Genomic DNA, 24386 nt, shown 5'->3' with positions numbered 1-24386 from the left:
TGCTGCAGCCGAGTTGATACTATAGAGGCCTGTCCCTGGCGCTTCGGGCCTCAGCAATGTTGGATTCAGGGGCCAGCTGCTGCGGGTTCTGTTCGGGTCACGGTGCCTCTATTGTCCGTGATATCAACGTGGATTGAAACGTATTTTGACCATGACCTTTATACAGTTCTTTATCCGAAGTTCTGGCACTGTTCGCTCCGCCCGGGCGGTAGGTATGGGGGAAGTTGGGCCGGATTCTTTTTTACTACTACTCTTGCCTGCTGAAAATGCACCTAGTCCTCAGCATCAGCCGTATTGTGGCCTGGGAGGTGCCACAGGCAGGGCTGTGTGTTTCTGGCAGTGGCCCGCCCACCCGCGGACACCCCCGGTCTTGTTGTTTCTTTATGGGCAGGTGAAAGGGGGGCGGGGAACAGAACAACTCAGGACGTGGAGTGTCCCCGGAACGGCTCGGCCCGATTGCACCCACCGCCCACGACCCTTCCCCCTACCTCTCTCTCGGTCTTCCCTGTTTCTTCAGCTGCTGCAGGCTGCGTCTCGTCTGAGGTCCGTATAGCCAATGCGTTGGGTCAGCAGGTGCTCAATGTTGTTTGGAGCGCCCGCGACCATTCAGTGTGTTGAGGCAAGCCCCAGCGTTCAGCTCCCAGCCAGCCCCACCCTCGAGCTCTTCCCCTTGGACTCCGGAGAGGAAGCTCTGGGGTCCCACGCTGCACTGGCACGATTGTTCACTTGGCGTAACTCTTTCCCTGAACCACGGATTTCAGTCAAATTTCAGATATTGTTCTTAAATACTTGCTGAATGTCTCCACCGATTTTCTGGAAGAACCGGCTCGTTTTGACGGTGATATTTATGTTGCGGCCCGAAATGTTACAGGAGCTCACACGGGAGCGACCATCTCACCGTGTGCGCAACAGCGCCCCTCTACAACAATTTGTATTTTTTATTTATTGGGTATTTATAATGCACAGTGTGTTTCAAGGCGCAACAAGACAAGAGGGTGGGGAAAAAAGGAGGACAAAATAAAAATTATCCTAGTAGGCCTTGTGATATTCGGATTGTGCAAGTGCAGTATCGAGAAGTGCAGGGGTGGGGGTGGGGGTGCTGAATGGGGCAGCAAGGCCTGTGAGAAAGCAAGTGCCAGGGGAGGCCAGGAGGACAGAGCCAGGGGAAAGTAGAGAGTGAAGTCGAACGAGGTTGGTCCACAGCTAAGTGCAAGGTAAGGGGCTGGAAGGGTTACAAGGGTGCAGGCCCAGCCAGGATAGTGCGGTGGGAGGAAACCAGTGGGCAAGTGCAGATAGGGACGGGGTGGGGGGGTCAGGGCAGACCAAGTGCAAGGGTAGACTGGACTAGCGGGGCCTGGTGCCCTGTAGACTCTGAGGCAGCCAGGCAGTCAGTCAAGGGCAGAGAGGAACATTAGCAGGTGAGGGAGAGAGGGAAGGAAGGAGAGAAATGGAAGGTCTTGAGAAACCTCTGGAACTTAAGGAGATCCAGCTCAAGTTTGAGAAGGGCAGGCAGGCCATTCTAAAGTGTGGCACCTGCGGAGGAGAGAGATCTACCCCCACTCTCTGCTTGGAAAAGCGTCTGATCTGCAGAGAGTTAGAACTAGACGACTGAAGGGTTTTAGCAGGTAGGCATTTAGGGAGAGAGGGTTGGATATAACGGGGTTCCAGGCCCCAGAAAACCTTGTGGATGATGCAGAGGGTCTTGAGTTGATCCTCGCAACAACCAGGAGCCAGAGGAGAGATTTTAGGGCTGGAGAGATGTGGTCCCTGGGCTTGAGGCCAAGGATAAGTGTTGCAGTCTTGTTCTATATTAAGGCTGTTATTCACAGTTCCGAGGAAAACCACAAAATTAAACTTGTATCAATGACCCAGCAGTTGCATTGATGAACAGCAGTATTGACACCTTTTATCCCAACACCCCAATTCAGACCCAACAGCACTCTCTTAATCTGACAACTGGTTACACATGGGAGTTGGAACAATACATAAATCCCTGCATTCTCCCCATCTACAACCCTGCCTATACTGCGAACCACAGTAATTGCCTTAATATCCGGCCAATTATACTTAAGGATATAATATACTTACACATCAAGCCAACCACTACTGTTTACCCTCATTAGCTATAGATTGGGTAACAATTGCAAGTCCTCCTGTCTCTCACATTCACCATTAATTTTATTGTGACATCACTTCAGTGAGAGCGTTAGTCACATTGAAGCTTACATAGGTCTTTGATCCAACGTTGCACAACATTGGGATGCCTTTAACTGTCAGCCATCCCGGAGGGATCACTCATCTCCCATGGTCTCCCATGATGAGTAGTTCAATCTATTGAGAAACTGCTACAAAGAAAATGTGTCCCTTTTAGAGAGAGGAGAAGTGGGTGGGCGGAACCCTCTTTTTTGGAGGGGGCTTGACTCAAGAGGGTAGGAAGTACAGTAAGAGCAAGAGTGAGTCGAAGCTACCCTAACCAAAGGCGTGACATAGGGTCACAAAAAATGGCAGCGGAGCTAGTTTGCTACTAGCTCGAGAAAAAACACCTTTAGAAATAGAGATATCAAAACAAAACTTTAATTTAGACTAACAAATAAACAAAAGACATATTTACAAACTGCGTCATGGCGCTGAAGATTTGCATGATTGAGTACATTATTATCTGCATATTTGTGGGTTAGTAAGCAGAGTGACAGAGGTATTGTATGTATTGCTTGAAATGGCAATACATTAACTTTGTCGACACACAATTAGGTGTTTCTGGTTCGGTATTCAGATGTCAGATGGCAGTGGCTGTATAGAGTAGAGCAGCGCTGCTGAGTAGTACCGAACTGTCTTCAGGACATATTCTTTGTGGTCGGGTCGAAGTTAAAGGGAATGCGTCCACCATGTACAGGTAAGTAGACGCCTAGGTTCAGGTGTTGATGGTCCAATAATTGATGTGCACTGGGAGGCAGTCTGCAAAAGTCAGGAGCCTGGAGCCTGGTTCCGGTATTGATGGTCCAGTAATTATGGACTGAGTCATGCACTTGCATCCCTGCATGACAAAGGCACTTGCATCCCTGCATGACACAGCCCTTTCATACTCCTCGAGGAAAAGCTCCTGCTGTCGGCTCAGCTTGAATCTACTCAGCAGCTCCAGGCTCCTGACTTTTTGCAGACAGCCTCTCAGTCCATAATTACTGGACCATCAATACCTGAACCCGGCTCCAGGCTCCTGACTTTTGCAGACTGCCTCCCAGTCCACATCAATTATTGGACCATCAACACCTGAACCTAGGCGTCTACTTACCTGTACATGGTGGACGCATTCCCTTTAACTTTGACCCGACCACAAAGAATCTGTCCTGAAGACAGTTCGGTACTACTCAGCAGCACTGCTCTACTCTGTACAGCCACTGCCATCTGACATCTGAATACCGAACCAGAAACGCCTAATTGTGTGTCGACAAAGTTAATGTATTGCCATTTCAAGCAATACATACAATACCTCTGTCACTCTGCTTACTAACCCACAAATATGCAGATAATAATGTACTCAATCATGCACATCTTCAGCGCCATGACGCAGTTTGTAAATATGTCTTTTGTTTATTTGTTAGTCTAAATTAAAGTTTTGTTTTGATATCTCTATTTCTAAAGGTGTTTGTTCTCGAGCTAGTAGCAACCTAGCTCCGCTGCCATTTTTTGTGACCCTATGTCACGCCTTTGGTTAGGGTAGCTTCGACTCACTATTGCTCTGCCTTTTAGAGAGAGGCCCACAACCAGAACCTGCTGCCAGATTGGCGCAGCACATACTTGTGTGCTTTAACGTCCATACTCTCCATACTCAATGAACAAGGTCTTGTTCTGAACCCTACATGCTAGCCTGCTACCATGAAATGACCTCCTTACAGTACCTGACCTAGTTGGCCCTATGCTTTCTACTACTCTCCCTAGGACAGGAATAATGTAATCAATTCATATTCCCTTATTCACTTTGTGGTTCTACCCTCTGGTAAACTGGGCGATGTTATTCCTGTCAAAGCACCTGAATAAACTGATCATTGTTCAATGAATGATCTTGTACTAGAATACCAGCTCTACCAGCAATATTCAACTCACCAAAACTCAGTTCCCTACATCGATGTCTGTAATATTTTTCTGGCATTTCTTGAAGCAGGTCACCCTAAAAAAGTGTACATTCTTGATGAAGGTGTGATGTAACTAATTGCCATCAACGCCATAACATGCATGCTAATCAATGACACACTGGTACAAATCAATTGTCTGAGAAATAAAAGAAAAAGCCCAAATAATTGATACATCAGTATATTCCTACACTCGCCCATCACTGTTTGGGAGGCGGGGGGAGGGATGGGGGGGGGGCTGATGTGGATCTAAAAGCAATCAGATGTTTGAATGTATGTGTATCTCAGATTGGTAAGAATTGAGTTTATGAATGTGGAGCCGAAAGGGCCTGCATGAGAATAGATCGATGAGGGTATGTTGTAGAAATACATGCTTTATTTTGTGAAGACATGGAGTCTGTATAATATGGCTTGTTTTAATAATTCGTTTATGTCTTTTTTTTTCTACATGTTTTTAAATCTGTAACTTTGCTCTGATGGACTTTAGCCAAATCAATGTGCAGCAGCATGCGTTTCATTGTAAGAAGTATTAGAATGTTTGGGGTTTGTCTCTTAAGAACCCTTTTTCACAAAACATAAGTAATATTACAGTGCATTTATGAAAATATCATTTAACTCGACTCACCCCATTAATGCTGTATCCAAGATCACCGTAAACCAAGATTGGTAAAATACGTTGATTTTTTGCATAATGGAACAGTACGGGAATTTCTTCTTTCTTATAGACGTGGAGGTGAGGATGGGCAATCTTCAGTGCCTGGTATAACTCTTCCTCCTTTCCTGGTTTAGGAAGCACCATCCCAAGGCCACCGTAGTCCAGTATGTCAAACTTGACCAGGTCCTTGAAGTTGATATAGTTTGAGAGCAAGACTTCCTCTACTTCTGGTGACTTCTTTACAGTAGTCATACCATGATCAGACATTATGATGACATTGAGTATTTCCTTCAGGTTATGCTTTTCAATGACATCAATGAGGTAGCCGATTGTCCTGTCAATTTGTCGTATGATGACTTTCCTTTCCTCCGTCTCAGGGCCAGGGCTATGCCCGACTAAGTCTGGTTCTCCATAGTATAGTGTTACAAAATCAAAATCTTCTTTGCTAAACCAGTTCATAACAATGTCGATATTCTCTTTCCATTCAGTCTCATTACTGTCAGGATGTGTGAAAGACTCTACAAGTGTTCTGAACACCGACTGTCCACTGTAGTTTGCCCCACCACCAGGATAATGGAATGAACCAACCTTTTTTCCCTGCGGAATTGAAAAGATATTCAATTGCATGTTAAGGTACTTAAATTAAACATATTTCCATCCATAGAATAATGTTAATGAACCATGGTGTTCTCATATATTGATAAATAATAAACAAATACATAACATGAAACACGAACAGCTGCATTATAGCCTCGAAAGTAACACTAAGACAGGCTGTACTTGCGAACTTAGGTCAACCCAACTCAACACTCAAATGACTCATAGTAAGACCCCTGAAGACACTGGGGGGCTCACCCCGCTTGGCCCAGTCAACGCTGCTGACTGGAGGCTAGCTCTATAACTCTGCCCTGGCCAAACACACGCTACCAAATAAAGTACTCACTGGGAAACCTCTAAAACCTAGATAGAGCAAAATGACAGTTAGTGATGACAGGAGCCATGGAAAACAGGCATTTTCATCAAAGTTGGAAGTTGGTTCTCTAAATGTTATATCGTTTTGTTTTTAGTTTGCGAGGCACTCCAGAAATCTCTAAAGGATGAAGCAGGCATGCACGTTATACCAAGATCAAGTCCATTCTACCTTAGTGCTCCTCGACACAAGGCTCAAGTAGATAGTGACAGATGAAATATTTATGAACTGTAATGTACAGGCTCTATACTCCCCCACAAAGCGGAAAAACATACTTACCCACCTGCAGCACTAAGCTGCAAAAAAATATATTTTTTGCAAGAAATGCATCTTCTCTCTGTTGATGAGGGTAGATTCCCTCTCCAAAACTATCTACATCTAGTAGCGTGAAGAAGCGGCGAGTGGCAATATTGACAGCAACAAGACGTACCCTTCAAGAGGTAAACACTAATCCCCAGGCACTTTATCTAATGTTGAAAGATTTCCTGTTCTGCGACGGATAACGTGAGTATCCATATATGCCCCTAACTGCAATCAGTATGTGTTTTTCGGAAGGTTATATCAGCAAATTAAAACATTTGCTGACGGTTTTATTGTTATCAGACTTCAGCACCACAACGTAGACAAGACTCTGCACCCCACTCATCAGGGCCGGAAAATCACAATCGCTGTGTTGAATGTGAGGTGTGAGCTACAAATAGTCGACATCTGGCGAATACAACATATGGGTAAGAGAGATTTCACTTTTTACTCATATGTCCACCAAGGTCATTCATGCATGACCTTATACGCACCTTGCCTGGCCTTTTCATCTCAGCAACCAGGCTTGGACTTAGGATATTATCAGACCCTTCCCCAGTACTGGCCCATATATTAGTCAGCAGACTCACACCAACCTCTACACCTCCTTGGCTTCTAAAAGAAGCAATACTTCAAGACCAGGTCACAGAGTGGAAATCGAACCATCGAATGACAGAAGTAATTGAGATAAATGTCACCCCAAAAGTGCGTTACAGCACGATCTGGGATGCCTTTAAGCCCCCTTAGGAGAGTTTATTTCCAGAGTCACGATTATTGACCTTTAGGCTCAGAAGCAATACAGCTATGAGTCATATCACAAGTCTACAACATCGGAGAAGCTACATGTATTATGGGGAAGTGCAAAAGCGTTACATTTTACATCAAGATTATACTAACCTGCTGAATGGAGGCTATCTAAACAGGGAATCCGAAAGGGAATATATCAAACAAGCCCAAATACCCCAAATATCAAAAGAGGAAAAGATCAGGCTGGATCAACCAATAACCCCAGAGGAAGCAGAACTAGCGATTTTAACGCTTCACTCCAACAAATCGCCAGGCCCTAATGGTTACATGTCATCCTTCTATAGAACATTTAGAACACAACTCATTACACTGTTGACACACTTATTTAACTCCTTTCTGAATTCAAAAGGGGTGACAGACACCATGGTGGGATCAAACACTGTCTTAATACCTGAGCCAGGGTAAGATCATACTCTTTGCGAGTCATATAGGCCAAATAGCACTATTAATCACGATGCTAAGATCTATGGGAACATTTTAGCCAAAATATTATTGCCAATCGTCCCACACCTAATCACAGAAGATCAATCAGGATTTAAAGCCAAAAGATCCATGCAAGACCACATTCGTAGAGCTATGAATGTGGTAGAAATAGGCACAGTGAACAAAGAGATCTTCTGTCTATTGGCAATAGACACACATAAAGCCTTTGATCAGCCTGATTGGAGTTTCCTAAAGGACACCCTCTTGACAGTAGGCTTATGTTCTAACATTAAGATCTGGATAATGGTGTCCTTTACCACCCCAAGCACAAGAATACAAGTGAATAAACACACAGGCCCCATTACACTAACATGCATGACCAGACATGGTTGCCCCCTGTCGCTGCTATTAATTGCAATGTCCGTTGAATACTGCATAGCTAGAAGCATTTGAATGAACCACTTGATACCTGAAATTAAATGGGGTTATACAAGGCATAACAAGATATCCTGCTGTTCCTTAAGCACACAGATAGATCTCTCCCACCCCAATTGGCATCACTTTAACGATTTGAAGAAGTGGCAGATTTTCAGATTAACTTTGAAAAATCACAAGGTGTAAACATCACTGAGTCACCGCAGGTCATACCATCCCTCACCTGGAAATACCCCATTAGTTGGCCAGAGTCCTCATTGGAGTACCTGGACACAAACCTAGCTCCAAACCACAAAAGCCTACTGAAACAATTTATCACCACTACTTTCAGAGTTAATGAGAGACCTAGATTTGATGGGCCCCGTTAGAGATCTCCTGGATCGACATAGTACACACTCTAAAAGGAACTTAGTGCCCAGACTCCTGTACCTTTTCAGTAATTCTCAGTCACATATAGCAGCACACTACATGAACAAGCTGCAGCGGAAACTCTGAACTTCATATGGGCCCAAATTGCAGAAGATATCCAGGCGAGTAGTCTCGATGTCAGATCAGAGCATACGGGAGGGCTGGGGATACCCGGGAACACTTTCCAACTAGGCAGATACGGAACAGGTTGCAACAACAACTCTACTATTTTATTTATTTAAATTTCTATAACTAGGGGATCTCCCATTCTTTCCTAGTAGGGTGCAGACAGCGAGGGGTACTCTCTGAACCACAACGCAAAACACGCTCAGGTACAGGCATAAGATACTGAGGCTGTTAGGCAGAATCCTGTGCAGTTCCCTTAGGGAGCACTACAGAAGATTAGGACTACAGGTGAGAGCAATAAATCCCCTTTGGTATCAGTCTGTACCACAAAGATTTAGTTGGCAGCTGTGGCTGAGCAGTCATACTTATCTCAAGAGGGAGATGAGCAGTATTCAGGCTTTACACAATAGGCCTACAGTATAATGGCACAAGGAAACACTGACCAAAGCTTTATATTATAAAGTAGATATATATTTATTTTATACACTTCTTGTAAAACACATTTATCACAGTTCATAAGCAAGTAAAAGTAAGTCGAAGAAAACTAAACACAACTCCCTAGTTAAATTGTAGACCAAATGAACAGGAGTGAAAACTGAGCAAAACGGCACAGTGAAAACCAAACAAAAGGGGTACACTAGCAATTTCTCACAAGGGAGGGAAAGCACAAATTATACAGAAATGTCTTCTTCTGCACCCTAGCAACACTTCCCATAAGTTTGTGAACCAGTTTAAACAAGGCAGTACATTAGTATAGAGAATACTTAAATGAAAACTGAGCAAAATGGCATTTCACAAGGTTTAAGAATGGGAAGAAAAAGGTGCTTATTAGAAGTAGGTGCACCAACACAGTTCTAGTTGAGAAGCAATCTAGAAAAGGCAGTTCTAACAAATTTAGCCAGAGTCAAGAGGTCTGTGCCAAAGTCAGTGGTACAGGGCAAAGGGCCCAGGAGAAAAATGTTCTTGTAGCTGCAGTCAAGTCTTTGGTTAACGATTCGAAAAGGTAGATGCAGCAGATGAAAGACAATGTTAAAAGAGAGGGGCGGCCAACCGAACAGGCAGGTAAAGGATTTAAAACACCTTTAGCACTACCACGCAGAAAGGGCGGCCTCGCGGAACAAAGTACCTTTAATATGAAGAAGTTGCTCCTGCGGTGGCGGTTGTTCCTGGTAGTTCCTGCAGTTCGGGGGATCCATCAGAGGAAGAGAGGCTCTCGTCATGGAGAAGGTTCGAGTTACTGCACTACCCAGGGATGAAACCAGCTGCGGTGCTGCCCGACGAACAAAAGGTACGCTCCTTTAAATCGCGGTCCAGTTGGACTGGTGCCTGGCTATCCGGTCTCCGAGTACAGGGTACTGGCGATTCGACCAGGGCAGGTCCAGGAAGGTGATTGGAAAACTGGTTGGCCCCACCAGCTCAAGGGAAGAAGGCTCTTTCAGATGAAGATCTTCTCTCGTCGTGTGCAGAAAAGTGGTGAGACGCTGCAGCAGGGCTTCACCGGTGTTCAGTCGTTGCAGATGTCTTTGGCTTCTCTCCTCTTCGGCTTCTTAGTTCCAGTGGCGACGTCTTGTTCTTCCAGTCCTCAGGACCCTGCTTTTATGCAAAAAGATCCCCATTCATACAGCCTAGCTGTCGCTCACGCAGTGGAGTGGTCATCTTGGCGGGAGACCCTCCAGCCTATCAGGATAGAGTGCGACATGGGTTGCTGAGACAACCCTGTCCAGGGGTCCTACACCCCTCCCACACAATGGACCCACCCCAGACTCAGTGGCGCCGAAAGGAGGGCTTCTTGGCAGAAGCCTGCCAAAAGGACGAACAAAGGATCCCCGACCTGGGTTAGGAGTTTAGAGAAAGACACGAGAAAGAATTTATATTAAAGTTTTGGCAAATAAAACCTACCGGAGTAAAGTTATTATTAAAATAAACCGGCGGTATGTTAGAGGCTGTCAGAAAATGTGGCAGCCTCGAACAATGAGAAAATCCCATAGGGAAATATTTGCGGCCGAATATTTACGGTAGTAACCACTGCCACCAACCAGAAACGTTTGAGAGAGGGACTGTATGGTGCCCTCTCTAAAATGAACCTAAGGGAAAAACTATTAACCCTTCCCAGTACCTCCATATTAAGATGGGTTGTACTGGTTTAGTTCATAAAAATTGCCTAGTAAAGTCAATGGGGACTTTACATGCCCTGGGAGACAGGAGTCAGTCCCAGGGTATGGAGTCTATGTTTGGGGGTCGCTACGACACCCCTGTGTCACTGCACGGAGGGTGCTGTGTAACACATGTGAGTAAAGATGGTTTCTATGGAGGTGAGAAAAACCCCATAGACATTAAACACAAAAATAGCCTAGAACACACATAGCAAAAATGCCTTAGAGTGGGAAAAAGAGTCTCACTCTTAGCAGGAGAAAAAAAACAAACCCTTCAAATCCAGCAAAGCTGCTGGGGGACTCTATAGGTAAGGGAAATTAGCCATAGAATGAGAATTCTCCCTAACACTCGCCACCCCCCCCCCAGACTAAGGGACAGGAGGATCTAATCCACTCCTGGATGAGTCTCTTACCTCTAGTCGGTTATAAACATCCTAGAGAGACCATCAGCATTTTGGTGGTGACATCCTGACCTGTGTTCAATGGTAAAATCAAACGCTTGGAGGCAGATTGACCATTTTAGCAGTTTTGGGTTTTCCCCTTTGATTTTCATCAACCATCTCAAGGGTTGGTGATCTGTTTGAATGATGAAAGTAGATCCATACAAGTATGGTCTAAACTTCTTCAAAGACCACACAATGGCAAAACATTCTCTTTCAATAGTTGCCCACCTTGTCTCAGGTTCCTTCAGTTTCCTACTGATGAAGCAAATGCGGTGCTCCCTACCTTTCTTGACTGAGTACTGCACCTATAGCTATATTGGAAGCATCTGTTTGTACAATGAAGGGTTGGTGGTAGTCAGGAGCTGTGAGAACTGGAGCTTGACAAAGGGCTTTTGTCAGGCTTTCAAATGCCTGATTGCATTCTTCATTCCATTTGATATTTTTAGGGAACTTAGGAGAAGAGATGACATTCAGTGGAGAAGCTATGGACCCATAGTTCACAATGAAATTCCTGCAATACCCAGTGAGGCCTAGGAAGGCTCTCACCTGGGTTTGAGTAGAAGGGGTTGTCCAATTTTGCACAGCTTCAATCTTGCTGAGCAAAGGCCTAATTTCACCACCTCCTACCTCATGCCCAAGGTAGACCACTTTACTCTGACCAATTTGGCATTTACTTGCCTTTATGGTCAGATGGGCCTGTTCAAGAGCCTGCAAAACATATCCTAGGTGGTCAACATGTTCTTTCCAAGTAGGGCTGAACACTGCAATGTCATCCAAGTATGCCATGCAGAAGTCCTCCATCTCATTCAGAACCTGGTTAACCATCCTTTGGAATGTAGCAGGTGCATTCTTTAATCCAAAAGGCATAACCTTAAACTGGTATAAGCCAACTGGGGTGGAGAATGCAGTTTTCTCCTTGGCATGGTCTGTCAGGGCTATTTGCCAATAGCCTGATGTGAGATCAAATGCGCTGAGGAACTTGGCTGAACCAAGTCTATCCACCAGCTCATCTGTCCTTGGCTAAGGATGGGCATCAGTCTTAGTGACTGCATTTAGGGCTCTATAGTCCATACATAATCTCAACTCCTTGGATCCTGCCTTTGGTACTAACACAACTGGGCTAGACCATGGACTAGTAGAGGGCTCTATTACCCCGAGATCAAGCATCTTGTTGACCTCTCCTTTGATGTGGGTTCTGACATGTTCTGACATTCTGTAACCCCTGCTTTTTACAGGTAAACAGTCACCAGTATTGATATCATGCTGGCCCCAAGGGGTCAAGCCTGGTGCTAGAGAAAACAGAGGGGCAAATTGATTTAACAAAACTTTGCACTCCTCCTGTTGTTCAGAAGTCAGATTAGAAGAGAGATAACTCCTTCTACTTTCTCATCTAAAGGTTTGCCTCTGAGGAGGTCAGGTAGAGGTTCACTCTCCTCCTCCTTATGAGCTGAAGCTAGAAGCAAAGCTCCCAGTTCTGGTCTCGAGACATAAGCTTTTAGACGGTTGGTGTGAAAGACTCTAGAAGCCTCCTTAGGATTGCCTAAGTCCACCAGATAGTTCACCTCTCCAAGTTTTCCCACAATCTTGAAGGGTCCCATCCATTTGTCCTGCAAGAAGAACTAGCTGGTCTTGAGCGAACTCAACCATGTTGGACTTCTGGTCATGCCAATGCTTAACCAGAGCCTGACTGCTTTCAAGTTATCACTTGCCTTAGCCATCATATGCGACATTCTCCACCGGAGTCCTATCTCATAGTCAGTGACTCTGACTGGTGTGGGGGAAGGAGCACTCTCCAACCCCTCCTTGATCAGGGCCAATGGACCTCTGACCGGATGGCCATAGAGAAGTTCAAAGGGAGTGTAACCCACTCCCTCCTGAGGGACTTCTCTATATGCAAAGAGAAGGCATGGCAGAAGGAGATCCCACTTATTCTTAAGGGGATCCTCTAAAGCTCCTATTATGCTTTTCATGGTTCTGTTAAACCTTTCTACCAACCCATTTGTCTGAGGGTGGTATGCTGTTGAGAACTTGTAGGTAACTCCACAGTTTTTCCACATGGCCTTCATGTAGTGGGACATAAAATGTGACCCTCTATCGGATATTACCTCCTTAGGAAACCCAACGCTGGTAAAAATACCAAGGAGGGCCTTAGCCACAGCCTGAGCTGTAACAGTCGTCATAGGAATTGCTTCAAAGTACCTAGTAGCATGGTCAACTGCAACAAGTATAAACCTGTTGCCTGAAGAGGTTGGAGGATCGAGGGGACCAACAATGTCGATTCCTACCCTCTCAAATGATACTCCCACCACAGGGAGAGGCACTAAAGGTGCCACGTTCTTGGAGCCACTTTTACCAGAAGTTTGGCAAGTGTGGCAACTCTTGCAGTACTTATCTACCTCAGCCCCCATTTTAGGCCAATAAAAGTAGAGAGAAATCCTTTCATTGGTCTTCTTGAAACTCAAGTGATCAGCCAAAGGTATCTCATGGGCGAGTTGCAAGAATTGGAGTCTGTTCTCTTGGGGTACTACAAGTCTCTTGTAGTCTCCAGGGATTGACTCTGTCGGTTCACTATAGAAGAGGCCATCGTCCCAGTGTAACCTATACTTCCCAGGGTCTTGCCCTTCAAGCTGAGAAGCTGCCTGGTGGCGAAGACCTTCCAGAGTTGGACATTCTCTTTGTACCTTACTGAAGTCTGCCCTTTGGGGTCCACCTTCTGCCAGTAAAGAATGCAGATCAGGATGGTCCACAAGGTCAAGATCTCCAATGAGTTCCTGGCCTCCTACTAGATCTGAGTCTTCAGGCTTTAGTTCAACCACACAGGGTTGTACCTCACTCCCAGCCTCTGCTGGAGGAAGAATCACAGGTTTGATTTTTGACAACCTAGGAGATTTCCTGGTTGGCAGCACTGGAGTGCTTTCTGCTGGTTTCTTCTTTGAAGTCTTGGGTTTCCCCTATCATCTCCTCAGGAGAGCCTCTCAAGGCCCTCTCCCTTGCAGGTCTGGTAAGCTCCTGTAATCTCTTACTAGGAGTTCTGGGGGTACTTGACACTACTCCCAGGTCTTTCAGATCATTGCCCAACAGCACCCTTCCTGGTACTTCAGATTGTACACTCACAGGTATCCTGACAGTCATTTCATTGCAGTGGATGAGAGCTGGTAATTGGGGAAGCATCTGCACAGGCCCTCCAGCAAACTTGGTGAGGTGTTGGGTGCCTTAGCAACATCCGCCACCTTGAAAAAAGATTAGTCCACCACAGTTATGCTGGCCTCAGTGTCTCTAATGGCACGAGCCTCCTGACCATTGATAGGACGCTGTCTTTATAATACTCTTTAGTAGAGATAGAATTATACACATCTAAATTCTGTTGTTCCCACAACCCTAGGGATACTAAAGATACACTAGCTGAGACTCCAATGGGGTTTTCAGCTAGTAGTTGAAAGTTTCCACTGGCCATATGTACTTCCTCCTCTGGAGCGAAGGCTAAGGAGACAGTGTGGACCCCTGAAGGTTTTAACCCTTACATCTGGGATCCCCTTTCACATGATCAGTAGAGCCACAAACATAACATTTCCCAAATGTCTTTATGAATGTTGGCTCGTTCTGACCCCCTTCTGGTCTGGGACCAGAAGGTGCACTAGCCTGATTAGGTTTCCCTTGTGGCTTACCCTTAGAATTTTGTTTGGGGCCCTCTTTGGAATTGGAATTATTTGAATGCTCTTTGTTGTCTTTCTTAAGCTGCTTTCCCTCATCTTTTTTCTAAGTTACCCCTGAATCCTTGTGAGTAGCCCTGTTGGCAACCCACAAGTCAGCAGCCTTAGCTAGTTTCTTAGAACCTAGTTCCTTGGAATCAGCCAAGTGCTGTCTGAGCTCAGGAGAGCAGGCATCATAGATAGACTCCAACATTACAAGATTTCTCATTCCTTCATAAGTGTTAACTCTATAACCCTTAATCCATCCCTCTAAATTCTTCAAACACTCATTCACCCAAGTAGCCCAAGGGGTACTATCATGCTTTTTGAGGTTCCTAAACCTCTTAAGGTACTGGGAAGGAGTCTTCCCAAATCTAGCTATCAAAGCTAGTTTTACAAATTCATAATCCATCCTATCCACCTCCCCCAACTCCATTACCACATCAGATGCAACAGGGGGGAGCCTAGCGAATAACCAGGGTATCAACTTATTCCCTGTGATATCCTGGAGCCCATGATTGTATTCAAACATAGCTAACCAATCTAATACATCCAACTTAGGTTCAGACATACCCACAATCTCTTTAGGCATCCGGGGTCTTTTTGGACTGGAAGATCAAGAGGATTCGGGGAGAGAAGCATTTTCCAAAGACAATTTCTTCATCTCAAGCTCATGATTGAGCTCCATTTATTTGAGCCTTGGTTCTTGATGTCTCTGTTCAGTTTGGGCGCTAATTCTTTTGAATTCTAGATCAAGTATCATTTTCTCTAGAGAGATAAATTCAGGACTTAATGTGGGACCTGACAGAGGTCCAGTAGCTACAGGTTGAGGCCTTAGAGCAGGTAGAGTGCCAGAGGGGGTGACACTGTTTTCCTCCTCTTCCTCATCTGTTTGAACAATAACATTTTCAACGTTATCATCCTCAATGTTTGCTACATTTGTTGGGATAGTGGGCACTACAACACCACTATCCAGACTTCTCTAATAGTCTATCAATCATTTCCAATTTCTTGCCTTTGACAGGAAGACCTGTCTACACAGATCCCTTAAATAATCAGCAGTATTGGTAAGCAGGGTCTCCTGGCTGTAACTTTCCATATGTTTGACTTTCGTTTAAAATAAACTTTTTGTGATAGTTAGCCTTGTGGTTTATTGAACCAAGGTACTGGCAGAACTCTAAAATGTAAATCCAATACTTTTATCCCACCCCTACCACCAGTGTTAGGCAGAATCCTGTGCAGTTCCCTTAGGGAGCACTACAGAAGATTAGGACTACAGGTGAGAGCAATAAATCCCCTTTGGTATCAGTCTGTACTACAAAGATTTAGTTGGTAGCTGTGGCTGAGCAGTCAGACTTATCTCAAGAGGGAGATGAGCAGTATTCAGGGTTTACACAATAGGCCTACAGTATAATGGCACAAGGAAACACTGACCAAAGCTTTGTATTATAAAGTAGATATATATTTATTTTATACACTTCTTGTAAAACACATTTATCACAGTTCATAAGCAAGTTAAAGTAAGTCGAAGAAAAGTAAACACAACTCCGTAGTTAAATATTAGACCAAGTGAACCAGAGTGAAAACTGAGCAAAACGGCACAGTGAAAACCAAACACAAGGGATACTCTAGCAATTTCTCACAAGGGAGGGAACGCACAAGTTATACAGAAATGTCTTCTTCTACACCCTAGCAACACTTCCCATAAGTTTGTGAACCAGTTTAAGAAAGGCAGTACATTAGTATAGAGAATACTTAAATGAAAACTGAGCAAAATGGCATTTCACAAGGTTTAAGAATGGGAAGGAAAAGGTGGTTATTAGAAGTAGGTGCACCAACACAGTTCTAGTTGAGAAGCAATCTAGAGAAGGCAGTTCTAACAAATTTAGCCAGAGTCAAGAGGCCTGTGCCAAAGTCAGTGGTACAGGGCAAAGGGCCCAGGAGCAAAATGTTCTTGTAGCTGCAGTCAAGTGTTTGGTTAACGATTCGAAAAGGTAGATGCAGCAGATGAAAGACAATGTTAAAAGAGGGGGACGGCCAACCCAACAGGTAGGTAAAGGATTTAAAACACCTTTAGCACTACCACGCAGAAAGGGCGGCCTGGCGGAACAATGTACCTTTAAAATGAAGAAGTGGCTCCTGCAGTGGCGGTTGTTCCTGGTAGTTCCTGCAGTTCGGGGGATCCATCAGAGGAAGAGAGGCTCTCGTCGTGGAGGAAGGTTTGAGTTACTGCACTACCCAGGGATGAAACTAGCCGCAGTGCTATCCGATGAATAAAAGGTGCGCTCCTTTAAATCGCTGTCCGGTTGGACTGGTGCCTGGCTATCGGCCTCCGAGTACAGGGTACTGGCGATTCGACAAGGGCAGGTCCAGGAAGGCGATTGGCAAACTGGTTGGCCCCACCAGCTCAAGGGAAGAAGGCTCTTTCAGATGAAGATCTTTTCTCGTCGTCGTGTGGAGAAAAGTGGTGAGACGCTGCAGCAGGGCTTCACCGGTGGTTCAGTCGTTGCAGATGTCTTTGGCTTCTCTCCTCTTCGGCTTCTTAGTTCCATTGGCGACGTCTTGCTCTTCCAGTCCTCAGGACCCTGCTTTTATGCAAAAAGATCCCCATTCATACAGCCTAGCTGTCACTCACACAGTGGAGTGGTCATCTTGGCGGGAGCCCCTCCAGCCTATCAGGATAGAGTGCGACATGGGTTGCTGAGGCAACCGTGTCCAGGGATCCTACTCCCCCACCCACACAATGGACCCGCCCCAGACTCAGTGACGCCGAAAGGAGGGCTTCTTGGCAGAAGCCCACCAAAAGGACAAACAAAGGATCCCCGACCTGGGTTAGGAGTTTAGAGAAAGACACGAGAAAGAATTTATATTAAAGTTCTGGCAAATAAAACCTACCGGAGTAAAGTTATTATTAAAATAAACCAGCGGTATGTTAGAGGCTGTCAGAAAATGTTGTAGAAAATGCCTCGAACAATGGGAAAATTCCATAGGGAAATATTTGCGGTCGAATATTTACGGTAGTAACCACTGCCACCAGCCAGAAACATTTGAGAGAGGGACTGTATGGTACCCTCTCTAAAATGAACCTAAGGGAAAAACTATTAACCCTTCCCATTATCTCCATAGTAAGATGGGTTGTACTGGTTTAGTTCATAAAAATTGCCTAGGAAAGTCAATGGGGACTTTACATGCCCTGGGAGACAGGAGACAGTCCCAGGGTATGGAGTCTATGTTTGGGGGTTGCTACGACACCCCTGTGTCACTGCACAGAGGGTGCTGTGTAACACATGTGAGTAAATATGGTTTCTATGGAGGTGAGAAAAACCCCATAGACATTAAACACAAAAATAGCCTACAACACACATAGCAAAAATGCCTTAGAGTGAGAAAAAGAGTCTCGCTCTTAGCAGGAGAAAAAAACAAACCCTTCAAATCCCTATAGGTAAGGGAAATTAGCCATAGAATGAGAATTCTCCCTAACAGAGGCAATGGGTTATCACTCCAGGAAGAGGTCCCTTCACCCCGATTCTGAACAATTCGAAGTTCACCCCAGGGCTACACGGTAGCGCATTTCACTGATTGGGGGAGGGTGTAACAATATATAGGGAGACCACATTCAACATAGGTCCCCCTGAGTTAAACAGGACGATAATACATCATTAATTTGGATTCAAATACGTGCCACTTATGACTCATATAGAACCCTGTGGATCCCTCTCCCTGTGCCAACAAAGAGCCACAAACCAGGCCAGTTTACGAAAGAATGTATATTTATTTAAAGTACAGGTTCAATGAGGTTCTGTTTATGTTACACATGTCACCTTCTTTGTGGCACAAAACAAAGCTTCACACACATTGAGGTTATTTTCCATAATAAACAGGCAAATATGACTTAAGAAGATTTAGATTGCAAACCAGCACAGGTTTGATTTTGAAACAAATTACACATTATACAATGCCATGCTGGAGACATGAGGTTTCCTTTTTGCAAAGCACTTCTCTCCCCAACACCAAAAACCAAGCCTCAGTGATATGCAGAGGGGCACTGTTTAAAGGCCAGGTGTAGGGAGTGGGGACAGTTTGGGAATTTCATTCGGGGCCAAGGGCACTCCTGTCACAAGTCTTTCCCCTTCTCACCTGTTTCTCCTTGCTTGTGACCTTCTTGGATGTGGCTTCTTTCTTTCGCACGGTCCGGGATTTATACAGGCACGTGTGCAGGTATTTGGATTCCAGCGTGAGGATTGTAAGTCCTACGCCAAGTAGCGTTCAGATATCTAGGACTGGGAACCCGGAAGGAAAGAGTACCCTAACTCGGAGGCACGGAAACCCGTGAACCAAGCACAGGAGGAATCCAGGAAGATGGGCTCGGAAGAAGGTAGTAGAAGGAAAGGGGACGGAAAAGGGAGTATACTCAGGAAACTGGGAAACGGGACTCGGAAGGAGGCCCTGAACGAACTCCGGCAACACACGTCTGACTACTCGTAGCATTGAGATGCGCAGAGCCGCGGGGGCGTGGCTGTTTTGTAGTTGAACGTAGCGCATAAAGGCTGGTAAACTGCATTCTGTATCCAATGGCCTTGTTGAAAGGATCACGGAGTTCAGTCCTCTATGGGTCATGGACTACGAAGTCCAGAACGGACGTAATCGGGGTTCATGACAGTATGCCTCCTCTGAGGCCCGTACCTCCGGGTTTGCCTGGGTGCATAGGATGATATTGTCGTATCAGCCGGGGGCATTCATGTTTGAGACGGGTTCCCAGGTACGCTCGCTGGGAGGGTATCCCTTCCATTCGACCAAATACTGTAGTTGACCTCATCGGTACCGGGAGTCACAGATCCTAGAGACCTCTTATTCAAGTTGGTTATCGACAATCTCTGGAGGAGATCTCGGAGTAGTTCGAGTGGACTGTACATATGGGTTCAACAGAGAAGTGTGGAAGACTGGATGAATCCTTTTCCACGACTGCGGTAGTTGGAGTTGAAAGGCCACTGGATTAACAATTTCCTTTATGGAAAAAGGTCCGTAATATCTGGGAGGCAATTTATTTGGTCGTAGGTGATGAGGAAGGAGTTTCGAAGATAGCCAAACCTTATCTCCTATAGAATAAGAAGGACCAGGCCTTCTTTTGGTGTCTGCATATTGTTTAACATCTTTCTGGGCCTTTTCCAGATGTTCCTTGCTTCCTTGTGTACATTGATCGGTGTTTCAATCCAGGAATCCAGCGCAGGAACTGGGGTAGGAAGTGGGAGAACGGATGGTAGAACTGAAGGGTGAAATCCTTGGCTACAGAAGAAAGGGCTGGTCTTGATAGCTGAATGATCTGAATTGTTGTAAGCGAATTCGGCCACAGGTATCAAGAGTGACCAATCATCCTGGACGTTGGTGGCGAAGCAAGGAAGATATTGTTCCAGGGTTTGATTTACTCGTTCTGTAGCTCCATTGGTCTGTGGATGATAACCCAAGGACAAGGCACGTTGGATCCCCAATATCTGACATAGTTGTTTCCAAAACTGGGATATGCACTGGCACCCTCTGTCGGAAATGATTTTGGAAGGTAGTCCATGAAGTCGGAATATGTGTTCTAGAAAAATCCCAGCAATTTCAGATGAGGATGGGAGTTTGTAAAGAGGTGTAAAATGAGCCATATGTGTGAACAAATCAATGGTAACCATTATGGTCGTGTATCCTCTGGAAGAAGGTAATTCCACGATAAAATCTGTGGCAATGAGTTCCCAGGATCTTGTTGGTATTGCTGGTTCATGTAAGAGACCTGCTGGTTTTCTATTATCATGTTTGTTCTGATTACAAACTGCAAAAGTCTGAACATAGGTTCTTATGTCATCTTTCATCCTTGGCCACCAGAATTGTCTCTGTATAAGACAGAGTGTATTGGAGATTCCACAGTGTCCTGAATGGAGAGTATCATGGCATAGGTTTGTGATCTTATGTCTCAGCCCTGGAGTGGGAATGGCTAGCCGTGTATCCTTGAATAGGTATCCGTCTTTCATCTTGAGATTCCATCAATTGTCTCTTTTAAACTCCTTCCAAAGTTCGGAGGACTGAGTTTTGGCTCAAATATCCTCCAGGAGAGAAATGGCTTGAGCTACGAATATTGTGTTGGGAAACATCTTGGGAAAGGTCTGGTCCTCAAGGGGTTCATAATCAGGATGTCTGGATAAGGCATCTGCTATGATGTTATGTGTTCCAGGAAAGTGATGGATTTGAAACTGATATTGGGCAAAAAAAAAGGCCCAGCGGGCCTGACGGCTGTTTCTGCACTCCAAGGATTGTAGAACTTGTAGATTCTGATGGTCCGTACGGACTTTCGGGTGTTTGGCTCCCAGAAGGAGATGGCGCCAGTCAGTGAAGGCTTGTCGAATGGCCAGCAACTCCTTCCCCAGGACGGAATAATGAGTTTCACTGGGAGCCAAAGTGCAGGAGAGATAGGCAATGGGGTGTTCTATCTTGTCATCAAATTCTTGTTTCAGAACTGCTCCGATGGCGTAGTTGGATGCATCAGTCTCAACAAGGAAGGGACGGTCTGTGTCGGGTTGAGCCAGGATGGGGTCTTGTGTGAACTCCGACTTCAACCGTTGAAACACTGAGTCTTGAGCTGAGGACCACTGAAAGGGAGTGTCTTTCTTTAGTAGTCTGACAATGGGATGTAGAATATCAGAAAATGCGGGTATGAATTTCCTGTCAAAGTTAGCGAGCCCCACGAAGGATTGAATTTGTTTCACAGTGGTAGGAACAGGCCAAGATAAGATGGAGTCGACCTTGGAAGAATCCATTCCAATACCCTTTGGGCTAAGAACAAATCAAAGATAGTGAACAGTTGATACATGAAAAAGGTATTTTTCAGGTTTGGCTAGGAGCTTATGTTCTCGTAAACGCTGTAAAACTGCGTTAACGTGTTCTTCATGTTTCCGAGGTTCCTTGGAGTAAATCAGTATGTCATCTAGGTACACAATGACAAAAAGGAACAACATGTCAGAAAAGACCTGATCCATGAAACGTTGGAAAACTACAGTGGCATTAGCAAGTCCAAAAGGCATAACCAGATACTCAAAGTGGCCAAAGGGTGTTCTGAAGGCCGTTTTCCATTCATCACCTTCTTTTATACGAATAAGAAGGTAAGCACCCCTGAGATCTAGTTTCATGACGATGACTGCACCCCTCACAGCTTCCAGGATGTCTGAAATAAGAGGTAACGGGTAACGGTCCTTGAGGGTGCATTGGTTAAGGCCACGGTAATCCAAACATGGCCTAAGCTCCTTGGAATCTTTCTTCGAGACGAAGAAGAGGGAAGCACCCGATGGGGACTTGGATGGTCGAATAGTTCCATTTGTCAAGTTGGTGTCTAGATATTCCCAGAGGGCCCTTTTTTCAGGTTCAGATAGAATGAACATTCTTCCGAAGGGATCACTGCTGAAGGCTCGGTGTCAATGGCACAATCCTCAGGTCTGAGGGGTGGAAGAGACTGAACTATGGCTGTTGAGAACACATCTGAGTATGTCTGGTAAGCCCGGGGAATCCCGACAATGTTGGAGGCTGTTACTGAAACTTGCTGGGTTTCTTGGGAGTCTTCTAAGGGACTTGGTGAGGTGGTAGGAGACAAACAGTGGGACATACAATGTTCTGAGCCAAGAAACAAGGAGACTGCTGCTCAATTGATGTAGGGGTTGTGTTTCTGCAGCCAGGGAATGCCTAGAACCATGGGATAGTGGGCAGATCTTATGATGTCAAATCTAATCCTCTCTTGGTGGTTGTTTATCGAGAGAAGAATCTCCTTGGTTTGGTGGATTATGGGTCCTGAAGACAAGGGTCTCCCATCAATGGCTTCAACAGGTTGCATTGTCTCTTTTGTTTCACGGAAAAGGTGATGACTGATGAACCAATCATGATCTATGAATATGCCCATGGCTCCGCAAACCACATAAGCCAGGATGGGGTAGGATTCTTTCTGGGAAAGTGACAGGAATGCCTGTAAAATCACAAGATTGTTCTGTCCTGGGGAGTTCAAGGAAGGAATAGGTGAGGAGCAGACATCTTTCTCCCGAAACTGTGCCCCACTTAGGATCGGGAGCTGGCGTTTTCCGAACGCCGAGGTGGTGCGTTAGGGCACTCTCTTACAAGGTGTTTGTCAGAGGCACAATACATGCACAGTCCGGTATGAATCCGACGCATCCTTTCTTGTGGGCTAATGGGTCCTCGGAAGGCTCCTAGCTGCATGGGTTCTGGGTCCAGGGCTGGAGATGCAGCGGTTTCTTGTTTGTATAGGTGGTCAGTAGCTGCCTTTTGGGATGTTGGATTAGACTTCCTTTTCTCTGCCTTTCTTTCCTGGATCCGGAAATCGATTTGTAGATAGAGGTCCATGAGAGCTTGGAAAGATCTTGGGCGTGCTACCCTGGCTAACTCGTCCTTTATCTCGTAATTTAGGCCTCTTCGAAAGAGGGTAAAGCTAGCTTCTGGGGACCAATTGGCCTCTTTCACTAATTGTTTAAAGCGGGTCAGATACGTGAGCATATCCTGGGACCCTTGTTGAAATTCAAGCAGTCTTTCTTGAGCAGTGTAAACAAGTTCTGGGTGATTAAACATGGCCTTTAGGGCTTCCACAAACCCATCGTAATCATCCAGGAGTGCGTCGCCCGTATTGACTAAGGGGGTTGCCCAGGTCAGGGCATTGCCCATGAGGTGTGATATCATAAATTCCACCTTTGCTCTTGGGGTGGAAAAGTAGTATGGCTCGAAGGTAAAATGTACCAAACAGGAATCAAGGAAGGCACTGAGGGTTTTTGAGGAGCCGTCGTATTTGTCCACTACTCCTCCCAACAAGACACTTTCTTTGGCTGCAGAGTCGCGAGATAAGACTAACTGCTTCAATGCAGCGTTCTCCGCCTTAAGGTTCTGGACTTCAGTGGTTAATTCCTGCATACCTCGCATGAGGTCTTGAACCGCGGCTTCCATCTTTGTATTTGTATCAGGTTTAAGGCGTCTCAATCTGTCACAAGTCTCTCCCCTTCTGACCTGTTTCTCCTTGCTTGTGACCTTCTTGGATGTGGCTTCTATCTTTTGCATGGTCCGGGATTTATAAAGGCCTGTGTGCAGGTCTTCGGATTCCAGCATGAGGATTGCAAGTCCTACGCCAAGTAGCGTTCAGATATCCAGGTTCGGGGACCAGGAAGGAAACAGTACCCTAACTCAGAGGCACGGAAACCCGTGAACCGAGCACAGGAGAAATCCAGTAAGATGGGCTCGGAAGAAAGTAATACAAGGAAAGGGGACGGAAAAGGGAGCATATTCAGGAAACTGGGAAACGGGACCCAGAAGGAGGCCCCGAACGAACTCTGGCAACACACGTCTGACTACTCGTAGCGGTAGCATTGAGCCGCGCAGAGCTGCAGGGGCGTGGCTGTTTTGTAGGAAATTGAACGTAGCACATAAAGGCTGGTAAGCTGCGTTCCGTATCCAACGGCCATGTTGGAAGGATCACAGAGTTCAGTCCTCTATGGGTCATGGACCACGAAGTCCAGAACGGACGTAATCGGCGGTTCATGACAACTCCTTTGTTTAAATTCAATGTTTAAGGAGTGGTGACCATTGGGAATTTTATTTGGAGGCAAAAACACCTTTTTGTTTAAGTACAAGGTTTGGGAATGGAACAAATACCTTTGTGTTTTAAAGGCAGAGTTTGGATATAGAACAAACGACTTTTGTTTTAAATGTAGGGTTTGGGAATGGTGCCAATTATCAATTTCATTTTAAAGGCATTGTTTGGGAATGGAACAATTATGAATTTCCTTTTAGTGACTGTTAGGCAGAAACCTGTGCAGTTCCCTTAGGGAACACT

At 45.4% G+C, this 24386-nt stretch overlaps 1 protein-coding gene across 1 annotated transcript in view; it reads right to left on the bottom strand.

Moving 5' to 3' along the window:
• Positions 1-24386, bottom strand: part of LOC138567904 (ectonucleotide pyrophosphatase/phosphodiesterase family member 7-like) — a 416216-nt gene that overhangs the window by 120893 nt on the left and 270937 nt on the right. The window contains exon 5 of the mRNA XM_069646404.1: positions 4753-5379. Coding sequence (XP_069502505.1) covers positions 4753-5379 — 627 coding nt within the window. The remainder of the gene's footprint in view (positions 1-4752; positions 5380-24386) is intronic.

Source organism: Ambystoma mexicanum, chromosome 2p, assembly GCF_040938575.1.
Source record: "Ambystoma mexicanum isolate Mex_15411 chromosome 2p, UKY_AmexF1_1, whole genome shotgun sequence".
Classification (NCBI taxonomy): Eukaryota; Metazoa; Chordata; class Amphibia; order Caudata; family Ambystomatidae; genus Ambystoma; species Ambystoma mexicanum.
Note: the sequence above shows the minus strand (reverse complement) of the source record. Positions and strands in the feature narration are given on the sequence as shown.